The following is a 12,410-nucleotide window of genomic DNA, read 5'->3' as shown; positions in this document are numbered from 1 at the left end:
AATGTTACAAGCTGGTGGTTTCCCTATTCAGGACATGTTTAGCACTTTCGAACATTACTTTATTCTGCCGAGCCACTTTACAAATGCCTCACACAAACTTCTTAATAATATTCTATCGTTTCCTGGATATTCGAGCTTAAAGTCGTAAGTTAACATGTGCTCGGAGCTACTGAATAGAGCTTGTGTCAAATATTCATTTGTTGTATCTCGGTTTGCGTTCTTTTGTCTCCAAAATTTCCTGAAGTTTCATTTCATTACTTGGCTTATGACACAGTTGCCCAAAAATTTGAAAGCAGCTTCGTAAAAACGGTAGAATGCATCACTTTAATGTTGTTTCTTCAAATTCTAATTACTAGCACATTATTGTAAGACAATTTCTTGAAGTGGCAACAAAATTCTTTGTTTTTCAAAGTGCGCTGCCAAACGTCTAGGTACTAATGTTTCTGAAGAGTTATTTGCCTGAAATTTCCCGCCGTTGTTATTAGGTGAAAGCGTCGGCCCGTTGCCTAGCAAAACAGCACCTCATTAAATGCATGGCCCGGGTGTGAAAACTCATTAATTCCCACTCAGTCCGTAGACTGTATTGATAATGTTATCAGTTGCCAAAAAGCCAACTGACAATCCTAATTTACTAAAACTTGTAAACAATCAAGTTCACCGGCATTCACACACATGTCGTAAGAGGTCAAAGTCAGAATGCCGATTCAATTATCCACAGCCTCCATTGAGGCTAACAAGTATCTTGATACTTGTATACAGTATCCCCTTGATACTGATACCGATCAGGCTAGTGTAAAAACGTACAAAGAGACATGGAAATCCATTAGAAAGCAACTGAATGATACGAAGGACAGTGATGATATCTTATTTGATGAGTTGCTTGAGAAACTAACTGTGACTGAAGAAAGTTATGTGCTAGCTGTAAGATCCTCTCTTAATTGTCCTATAATATTTTTTTAAAGACAGCCCTACGAATAACGAATCAATAACTATAAGCCACCATGCCTTGAGGCATAGAGAGCAAACATAAAAATTCAGTTTGTATTAGATGTTTATGAATGTGCCATGTATATCGTTTCATACATCTCAAAAGCACAAAAAGGAATGAGTGAACTTCTGCGAAATGCATGTGCTGAAGCCAGAAAAGGGAATTCTTGAATTAAACAGCAAGTAAGAGAGATAGGTAATAAATTCCTGAACAATGCTGAGATAAGTGCAGCTCCCAATGCGAAAGTGCTCTCGTCAAGTTATATATTTATGAATACTTCGCCTCCAGAAGATAGAGTTCAGCTTTTGAAAAGCATCGATGACATACAAGAAATGGATGATGAATCTGAGGAAATTTACGCTAGTGGACTGTTAAAACGATACACAAAGAGGCCAGTAGCCCTTGAAAATGTGACATTGGCTGATTGGGCTGCTTGGTATGATTCATGTGGTAGTAAGTGTTTTCTTTAATAAAGAAGCTGAACCAGAAAAGCACTACCGTGAACTGATTATGTTGTTTACATCTTGGAGAAATGAAGAAACTGACTTAGTTGGTAATTGCTCGTCATACCAAGAAAAGTACCTGTTTGTTAAAGATGTAGTTGATGAACAAAATAAGCAATATGCAATTTGCAATGAAGACCCAGAGAAGATTCAAAATCAGTTAAATGCTGATACTGAACATAATTGTAATTATGACCAAATAGCACCAACAACACAAGATGTTGGGTACCGAGATGAGTCTGAGGGTGTGCAAGACTTGCATCCAGATTTCAATGAAGGCTATGACTTGTCAGATGACATTGGAATACCATCAGCTGCCTCAAACAGAGAATAACAAATAAAATAAAATACAAAAAATACTAAACGAGCTGCAAGACCTAGAGAAGAGACAAATGGTTCAAAAATTGAATATTGAACAAAAGGAGTTTTTTTATCACATATTACATCACATTAAAACGTATTTCCATCCATGTCATGGGTGGATATATATTCAAGGATCTTGATGATTTAGAATGAGGTAACCTTGCACCAAACATGTGGCAGGAACATTTTAATTTAATATAAATATCGAATGTAGAGAAAACGATACCACATTGAGATGAACTCGAACTCCTATGCATTTCTATAAAGAAAGATTTTACTTTTCCGCCTTTGTTTTGTAGTTACATTGTCGCTAATTTCGGAAATTAAGGTGACCCCTGCCGATTACTGTTTCGTATTACAGCTTTCAAACTCGGCATCCGATTAGATGTTATGAAGGAGTTTTACAGTTCACCATTTGACACTGTTCTGTTTCATTTTACAAGAGCGGTGATTTTACCAAATCTACAACTTTAAGTAGCGTTGCCATGGCAACAGTAAGGCGTTACCTTAAAACACATGTATCAGCTGATAGGGCTTGATGACTTGTACATCATATATGATCCTGATTGATCTCCTTTATTCCTGCTATTTCTAGTCAATTTTTGTTGTTGTTGCTATGGTAACAACAGAAACCATGGAAACAGCATACATAGATGAAAAGAACTTCCCGAAGTAAACAATATTGCTTTATATTTATGGCCTCTTAGATAAAGTCCCTAGGATCTACGATAAGTTGAATTTCAATATAATGCGGCTTTAGACATCATTTTAAGGGTGTTTTAGCTATTTTTAAATGGTTGCCTAGCAACAGACATGTGGTGGGGGCATGCAAATACACGAATTCCCTGTTTTAACCTGCCAGTATAGAATACGGGAGCGATATGGCCTCTTGAATCTACAATATTTTGATGTAAACATCTATGCTTGTTGCCATAGCAACAAGGAATATTAATCCATCTAATCGTGCGTAGAGAGAGAAGGCCTTGCCCTCCATCCTTCATTGGGATATTCTCGACATCAAGTGGTTTTCTTAACTTATCGTATTTAGGTAAAATGGACACATTTTTAGGGCTATTTTGTTGCCATGGCAACTGCAATGCTCAAGGGTTAACAATAATCACAAAGGAATATTATCGTATAATACATTAAGATGTATGTCACTTTTGTTATGCTCTAAAATATGTTGTAAACACAATAATATTTTCAAATTGCATTATAGTCACACCCCATGACCTGGTCTACGCCACCCACCCCCCTCCCCCAACCCACCCCTCCACACACACACACCCTAAGTGATTTTAAACTGCATGGGTTTGTCGTACTGAATATATATTCACCACACCCCATCCCCTTCCTCAATCCGGCCTCGAACGGTGCTATTGAGAGTATTACGAGAATATACAAATAAAACAGACTTTTCTCAAATCTCTTTAAGAATCTCGTTTTTTTATTATAAACCACCAAGTGGCTCCGTCGCCGTCTTTTTACTTCTGTCTCTGGAACAGAGGGCTGTTCTTCGCGATTTTCGATAATGACCCTCATTCCCGCTTTGCATTAGTATTTTCTCTACCCTACCAAGCCTTCGGTGTGCACTATTGGCGTCTTATCAAGCAACAAAATACACTCATTATTAAAATGCGCTTATACCTCTTGCCAGACCTTACCACCTCAACCCCCTTTTAATCGGGGGATATTTCAATTGTAATTGTTATGATTAGAATTTCTTGATTTGAAAATTAATCATTGAATAACCTTGTAAATAAATTTTGAGGTCGAATTATGCAAACGCGTGATAGTTAGTAGTACTTTTCAAGAAGAAGAACAGTTTGAAGACGCGAAAAGGTTGTTTAATAACCTAAACGACACTCCTCTTTGGAAAGACAGGTGCGTTAATAGGGTCGTAAACATGTTTAGGCAGCACACATTAGAGGTGCGTCACAAAAAACGCTAAGGTCCGTCCGTGGGTTTGCCTAAAATGGTAAACTTGTTTTTCCAAAGCTGAGAGTCGCTTACGTTATACGGCCTATTCATCACTTCTTAAAACTGATCTACTTGTTTAAGAAAAAGTTGGTTTTGTTAATGTTAGCCTGTAGGCAGGAGCAAGAAATAGCGACATTGTAAGACTGTAGTAGCTTATATTTGCTTCATTGATTGATTTACAATAAACATATATTTGATTATATTGTACTATTTCCCATTACATGTGCGTTCGTTTCCTCGTAAAGCTTGTACTGGATGTCATACGACATTGAAGGTGCATCCCTTACCCCCTTAACAACTAAAACTCATCTTTTAAAACTCCGGACAGTTCAAAGCCCGGACACTTTGCATCTTAAGTACGGTCTTAACGATAACAAAAGATAGATTTTTAGAGCGAGCGAATTATCAGCCAACCAACATTTTTGCATTTAAACGTGCTCGACTTTTTTTGATACGGGGAAATTCAAGTTTTTCTGTGGTAAGTTGTAGCGCGTTTTATAAAGTTTGAATGTTAACGGCTCCGTGAATATGTCTCTTCAGTTTTTATCAGTTATACAATCTTTTGCGTAATGGAATAGAAATGAAGTCATATGATAGATACTTCTAACCAGAAATCAAGCTTTGTGATTCCGCTTGATGTTCCATGAATTTTCATGAAATTAACTCATATTCCGGACTAGATTTAATCCGTCTACAGCAATTGCAAAAAGAAATCTAACTACTTTAATTGCGCACGATTTAGATACAAGTGTATGGTTTTGCGTTAGGTATTTGTTTTATGTATTTTAACGGAGACCTCAACAAAAATACTTTATTTACTTGAAACCTCGCGTTCGCAATATCAGTAGAATACTCAAGTTTACTCTTTCGATACTATTGATCTAGGTTCGCGGCAATGAGGTTTTATGATAATGTAAATATACAAGACTCCAGCAACAACAACAAAAAAAGAAAGTACAATACATTAAATCGAAGGATAGGCAAACATTGTTTAAAAATATATCTTAAATTTGATATTAAAAGATTTCAAATTGGTTTCAAGAGAAGTAGTGAAAATAATTGTAGTAGTTTGCGTCCGCAGTTTGATCTACGTCTGGAGTTAGAGTGATTTTTAATCAGGGACCGCGGAACCGGTATTGCCGGTATTGCCCGAGCAATACCAGAAATCGGCGAGAGGAAAGACATACATGAATGAGAAATCACTCCGCCGTAAATAAGCATCGCAATACTAGTTCAATGAAAAATGCCCATGAATGCTCTTCCCAAAGCCAGATGTCCAACACCATCTCTCTAATCACCCGGAAAACGGTGTAGCTCAGCCCGGACGCAGTATCGGGGCTGGATACTAGTTCAAAACGAAAGCGAAAGGGGGTGGATATTTGTCTGTTTATACGAAGATTCATTGATAAATTCTGCGTGCAAAAGTTTTCAAAGAAGAAAAAGACTAGTGAAAGTGGACAAAATGAGTACTGGTGAGTTGAGTTTCACTGTAGTGTACCCGTTCAGTAATGACATCGTATTTTTCTATAAAATTCTATCAAATTTCGGTGCAATTTGGACTTGACGGTGGAAATAAATTGTAGTGGATTTGATCGGAAAAATCCATTCCCGGAATGGATTCCGGAATCCGGAATTCGACCCATTCGAGGTTTGATTGGAGATGCAGGGGGCCTGACCGAATGTTTTATTTCAGCGGATCAGCCGCGGAGGTCCATTGAAGATGACCAGGAGCCAGGCAATGTTGCTGATGATGATACAGGTATGTACATATGACATAGTTACGTAGATACATAGTTGACATGATATTCTTTAGTGAGAAAACTATAAAATTATTTAATAATAATTCACCGATGAAGATGATGAAATTCAAGATATGCGCTGCCGCGGCGAAATTACCGAAATCAATTCTACAGCAGAAACTCCGTCAGCCTATCAAAAGTTCAATGGATTTTTGCGTTTTATAATAGGCATCTGTTGCATATATTGTCTGAGTTCCGATAAATCGATTACGAACAAAACGGGATCCGAACGAGTCCCGTTCTATGCGATTCATATGAGATTGATCAAACGATGCTGAATGATTTGCTCATGCTGACTACCATTTCACAGGTGACAAAATTGACCTTGCGGGTCCGTCTTCATCCGCCTCAAGCGCTAGCAGTTCTGGACGACAAGGGATGAAACGTATGCGTCCTAAGGTCACACTTCACGATTTTTTCAAAAGATCTAAGACTGAGAATATCGAAAAGGTAAAAAAATGGAAATTTCGGATTCAATTCAGTTTGATCAGTCCAAAAGTATAGAAAATCTTCACACCACGTAACCATTTCATCAGTATACCTATGTCTCGAATTTTAGCGGGTGTCTCGTCGATTGGCCAAACTAGTTAAATCTTACTGATTGCCGTATGGTGTACTATTCATTATCAAAACACTGTTTTTCAGGACACTGATGATGTCGAAGATGCATCGGCGGTCGACACAAGCGTCCCGCCTACTGATGTCACAGAAGCCGTTGACGAGAGACCGCCACGTGAAATCATTCTGTCCGTCGAGCCATTCCACCCGAAACAAATAAAACGTTCAGAAACGGACAAGGAAGGAAAAGCGAAAAAGAGAAATTGTCAACTCCAGTATTTTCACGACTTTCCGTGGCTACATTACATACCAGACAAGGACGTCGTCGTATGCCATGTGTGCACTAAAGCAGTAAAACTGAACTTATTGGACGGTGTGAGACAGGAACCTGCCTTCACGACGAAAGGTTTCAATACATGGCAGAACGCCACCAAAATGTTTCGCCTTCATCAGAACTCGAAATGCCACAAACAAGCCGTCGAGTGTGTGCGAGAGATCCCGGCAAAGTGTCGCGACGTAAGCGAGCTGTTAGTTGAACAGACTGTGAAAGAGCGGGAAAACAACCGGCGATATCTGAGCAAGATTATCCAGAATCTGCAGTTTTTAGCTCGTCAGGGGATCGCAATCCAAGGAGCGAAAGAGACGGATTCGAATTTCCATCAATGTTTGTTGCTCAGAGCGAAGGATGATCCTTCAATCCTACAATGGATGAGTAAGAAAACCGACAAGTACACGTCACATGACGTGCAAAATGAATTGCTGGATATCATGTCACAACAAGTAATAAGGGATGTCGCTAATCGCATCAAAACGGAATGCTATTCTTTACTAGCCGACGAATGCACGGACGTAGCGAATAAGGAACAGCTGACGGTGTGCCTGCGTTGGATCGACGAGAATTTGAATCCGAATGAGGATTTTATCGGCTTCTATCATATCCCAGACATTTCGTCGGATACGATCGTTTCGGCTCTCAAAGACGCCCTCACCCGATCGGATATACCATTGAAATCATGTCGCGGGCAATGTTACGACGGAGCGGGTAATATGTCCGGTGTGAAGAACGGCGCGGCGACGAAAATCCAAGCTGAGGTCCCGCAGGCGCCTCTAACGCACTGCCACGGACACGCCCTCTCTCTCGCTGTACATGACATGTGTAAGCGGTCAGCTTCGAAATTGCTGAGCGAGACGTTGGACACGACACGTGAGATATGCAAGCTGATAAAATTCTCACCGAAGCGACAAGGAGCACTTGAAAAGATCAAGGGAGAATTGGACTTGGATGCCCCGGGAATCAAGGTCTTATGCCCGACCAGATGGACGGTCCGCGGGGACAGTTTTCTGCGAATCATACAAAACTATGTTGCGCTCGCAAACCTTTGGACTGATTGCCTTTCTGCGAGGCTTGACAGCGAAACGAGGGCGAGAATCATAGGTGTCCAATGTCAGATGAAGGAGTTCGATTATTTTTTCGGACTCAATTTGGGGAATATGCTCTTCTCCATTACCGACAACCTGTCAAAAACGCTCCAGAAGACGAAGATGTCCGCCGTTCAAGGCCAGCGGTTGGCAGAATTGACCATCACTACGCTGTCAAACATGCGATCCGAGCAAAACTTCAGTGACTTCTACGCTCTGGTGCTACAACGACGAAATTCACTGGAATGCGAAATCTCCGAACCGAAATTGCCTCGTAAAAGAGCGCCACCGAAGAAATTAGATGACGGAAGTGAGCCGTACCATCCACCCGCCGCTGAGGACCGATATCGTACCATGTACTTCAGCGCTTTGGACGACATCGTGATGGCCATAACCGAACGATTCGACCAAAAAGGATTCAAGGTTTACCGGATCGTGGAGGAATTTCTTCTGAAAGCTGTTCGCGGAGTTGACTTCACATCCGAAATGGCCACCATAGAAAGCGAGTACGGTACCACAGACGTAAATGTTCGAAACCTCACTTCCCAAATACCGATCTTCCGACAACTTATGGAGCATAAGGATGTCACGCATTTCGACGACATCTACAAGGAGGTACAGTCTCTCGATAAACCCACTCGTTCGCTCATCGGCGAGATCGTGAAATTGTGTGTGCTGCTGCTGGTGAATCCGGCGACCGACGCTATAGGCGAGCGGTCTTTTTCGACGATGCGGCGACTGAAGACATGGCTCCGGTCCACGATGGGCCAGAAACGGTTCAACAGCCTCGCCGTACTCAGCGTTCATCGAGAACGCACTGACAAAATAAATCTGGCAGCCGTGGCGAATGAGTTCGTATGCCTCAATGATAATAGGAGAAGGCTTTTCGGCGAATTCAGCGTTGCCGACTTCTGCTAATAGCAAGAATGCAGACGGAATAGCGTCGATGGAATAATGATTGAACACGACCGTTATAGACAGTCTCAATTATATCATTATATCACTCATTACATTACTCATTATTCTTATGTTTGCATTATATCACTGATTAAATTTCATTGTATATGTTCTTGCAGGTATTCGTTGCGGAGAAGAAAATATCAGAAATTCGCTCGAAATCTTTGATTTTTTTAGTCAAATAAGCATCATTTCAGATGTCGCTAGAACCCTCAGAAAGTGCTCGAGTTAAGCGGAAATCAGTGCCATTTTTCGAAATTTTCTCGGGGGGAGAACCCCCCCGAACCCCCCTACTGGGGCTCGGGCCGTAGGCCCTTCGCGGCGACGGCCTCCGGCCGCCGCGGCTCCGCGGTCAGTTATGGCCAAAGAGTTGGCAATACCAAGATCACGCCCGCTCCGCGGGCCCTGTTAATGCGAGAATTTTACTAAACAGTTACTAATCAATACGGGAAATAAATATTAAATTACGCTGTGTACATTAGAAAATACACCTTTATACAGTCGCAAACTTTCAAACTGCTGCGACATTATTTCAAAATGTTATATCGCAAAACGCTAAAACAGTCCGGAGTTTGAGCTACCAACTGTATACGAGATACGCGGATCTCATGGCGCTCGCGATTTACGGCAAGGCAGGGTATTACAAACACTTAGAAACACGATAAATTCTAGACATTGTTTGTCTGTTTGTATAATAGTGGTTGCCTTCAGTCCCCATAGTTAACTGCCTGATAAACCGATTGCTACTCCTAATTTGTCTGCAAAATAAAGCAAGATATAATACAACTGCTTTGTCGCCGTAACATTTGGTAATATTTAGCGATTTCATGCAATGTCTGAGGGCCCGAAACAGTCCCTATATACTTGAATAAGCTATTTACCTTAATATTCAAGTGTAATTTTCATCTCAATGCTATAGTAGGCAGTCTTCGGACAGTCAGTGTCCATGACATCAGCGCGATGAACGTTGGCATTTCTTTCCATGACTAAAAAGCCCGATGCGCGAAGCACATGTGCGACCACATGAACGACAAACGAGGACAGACGTCTGAGATGGGTTTGATCCAGTTCGAATTTCGGATGCCTTTCTCCTCTGCCTTCTCTCTTCGGCCTCTCTTTTCAGCTCTAACTCCCCTGAGTTGAGTGCGGCAGCACATTCAGACCTCCATCTGCTGCGATCCTCGGCAAGCTTCTCCCAGTTGTCCACGTCGAGGCCGATTGCGAGCATATCACGCTTGCATGAGTCCTTGAAGCGGAGCTTCGGGCGTCCTACAGGTCTTGATCCGTGTGCAAGTTCGCCGTAAAGAAGATCTTTGGGAATACGGCCATTTTCCATTCGACAAACGTGGCCTAGCCACCTCAACCTGCGTTGACGAAGTAGGGTAAAAAGCGTCGGTAAACCTGATCTTTCGAGGACCTCGTTATTCGTAACTTTATCCGACCAATGGATACCGAGGATGCGGCGAAGACATCGCATATGGAAGGTATTTAATCGCTTCTCCTGCCGCGCGTAGGTGGTCCAAGATTCGCTTCCGTATAGGAGAGTACTCAAAATGCAGGCGCGATATACGGTGATCTTCGTCGAGATGGTAAGTTTCTTGTTCTCCCACACTCGAGAGGAAAGCTTTGTCATTGTTGTCACTGCTTTACCGATTCTTTTGCCGAGTTCGACATCGAGGCATCCGTTGGCGGAGGTGGTGGAGCCAAGGTAGGTAAACTGAGGAACAACATCTAGGGTGAAGTCGTTGATGGTAAAAGTAGGCGCAATTTCAGAGCCTAGGTGCATCACTTTCGTCTTCTTAAGGCTGATTGCAAGACTGAAGTCCGCACAAGCGTTCGAGAAACGGTCCAAAAGGGACTGTAGCTCACTCTCACTGTGTGCAACCAAAGCAGCATCGTCAGCGAAGAGAAGATCGCGTATCGTGCACTTGCGGACTTTGGTCTTAGCACGTAGTCTCGCTGGATTGAATAGTTTCCCGTCTGAGCGAGTACGTAGAAGGATGCCTTCATCAGCAGAGCCAAATGCATGTCTCAGAAGGACGGAGAAGAAGATGTTGAAGAGGGTTGGTGCCAATACACATCCTTGTTTAACGCCGATGTTTATGTCGAATGCCTCGGACGAGTTGCTCTCACACTTAACAGTGCCACGGGTCCCATCGTGGAATGACTTTATAAAGTTAAGGAGCTTCGGAGGACAGCCGACTAAAGGTAGGATGTGAAACAGACCGTCTCTGCTGACTGAGTCAAAAGCCTTGGTTAGATCGATAAAGGCGACAAAGAGGGGTCTTTGCTGTTCGCGGCATTTTTCCTGAAGCTGCCTCAGGGAGAATATCATGTCAACTGTTGAGCGATTCGAGCGGAAGCCACATTGCGATTCAGGGTACACCCTTTCAGCAAGTTTCTGCAAACGGTTCAGAGCCACTCGAGCGAATAGCTTACCAGCAATACACAAAAGTGAGATGCCGCGGTAGTTATTCCGATCACTTCTGTCCCCCTTGTTCTTGTAGAGGTTGGTAATGGAGCAATCTCTGAAATCCTGAGGGACGGATCCCAGCTCCCAGCACTTGCAAAGGAGTTTGAAGAGAGAATCGAGGAGCTTGTCTCCGCCACATTTGAAGATCTCTGCTGGGATGCCATCTTGCCCAGGGGCCTTGCCAGAAGATATTACTTTGATGGCTTCACGGAGTTCGACTTTGGTGGGCATTTCATCCAGCTCGGACAGAGTTGGAAGTCTTTCAATATGGTTGATTGCAGAGGGAGAAATGAAACTTGCAGTGCCGTAGAGATCGCTGTAGTGTTCGACCCAGCACTCCAACAATTTGGACTTTTCCGTGATGATCTCTCCAGATGACGACTTTAACGGAGCAAGCTTTATTTGTGTTGGTCCAATTGCCCTCTTTATACCATCAAACATGCCCTTGACGTTGCCAGTGTCAGCAGCAGACTGAATCCTAGCACAAAGATTCGACCAGTAATTGTTGGCGCATTTTTTACACTCTTCTTTTGCATGCCTTCTAGCTTCACGTAGAGCTTCGAGAGATTGTGAGGTTGGATTAAGCTTGAAGTTCTGTAAGGCAAGTCGCTTCGCTTCGATCAGGGGTTGCAAGTGTGCTATATTGGCGCCGAACCAATCCTCGCTCCTGCGGTCCGATTTACCGAAGGCAAGCATCGCTGCCTCATAGGTCACATCCTTGACATGTCTCCAGTGGTCTTCAGTCCTAAGCTCTTGATAGTTCTCTAACTTGGATTCAAGGAGTTCTTGGAAGGTAAGAACCTTCTGTGGGATTGTAGTGGCAGCCGCATTGATACGAGCTTTGGCAGCATTACGAGCACGGTGCAGTTTTTTAGGGCGTGACTGGATCTTAGAGCAGACTAGAGCATGGTCGGTGTCACAGTCAGCACTATGGTAAGATCTTGTAATACGAACGTTATTTAGTTGACTCCGTCTAGTGATAATTAGGTCCAGCTGATGCCAGTGCTTAGATCTAGGGTGCATCCATGACAGCCTGTGTCGTAGCTTTACATTAAAGAAGGTATTTGTGATGCAAAGATGGTGGAGAGAACAAAGTTCCAACAGGCGTTGCCCGTTTTCATTGCATCTATCAACGCCAAAGTGACCGAGGCAGATTGGCCAGGACTCCTGATCGTTTCCTACTCTTGCGCCTTACAGGTTAGTTACGAGTGTAGAAAGGCACGGTGTGCACAAGGCAAGGTGCACCAAGGTACCCTCATTAATGGCCCGTGAACCAAAAGAAAAACAGCCGAACGACTCATGATTGCTATTATCATAAACTACAGGTCATTCGCTACAACTTTCTCATATGTCGCAAACAAATCCATCCA

The 12,410-nt window shown here is 42.6% G+C and overlaps 2 protein-coding genes across 2 annotated transcripts; one reads left to right on the top strand and one right to left on the bottom strand.

Annotated features, from left to right (window-relative positions):
- Positions 1-4,861: 4,861 nt before the first annotated feature.
- Positions 4,862-8,675, top strand: LOC125567845 (zinc finger MYM-type protein 1-like). The gene is made up of 4 exons (XM_048728470.1): positions 4,862-5,306; positions 5,528-5,593; positions 5,944-6,083; positions 6,279-8,675. Exons 1-4 carry the CDS (start codon positions 5,297-5,299, stop codon positions 8,526-8,528), a joined length of 2,466 nt encoding a protein of 821 aa, XP_048584427.1. The 5' UTR covers positions 4,862-5,296; the 3' UTR covers positions 8,529-8,675.
- An 844-nt stretch (positions 8,676-9,519) lies between these two features.
- On the bottom strand, positions 9,520-12,063 carry LOC125563054. Its single transcript, XM_048727747.1, has one exon. It carries the CDS (start codon positions 12,061-12,063, stop codon positions 9,520-9,522), a length of 2,544 nt encoding a protein of 847 aa, XP_048583704.1.
- Between the last annotated feature and the right edge of the window lie 347 nt (positions 12,064-12,410).

This window comes from Nematostella vectensis, chromosome 1, assembly GCF_932526225.1.
Source record: "Nematostella vectensis chromosome 1, jaNemVect1.1, whole genome shotgun sequence".
NCBI classification, from domain to species: Eukaryota; Metazoa; Cnidaria; class Anthozoa; order Actiniaria; family Edwardsiidae; genus Nematostella; species Nematostella vectensis.
This window is presented reverse-complemented; position numbering and strand designations above follow the sequence as displayed.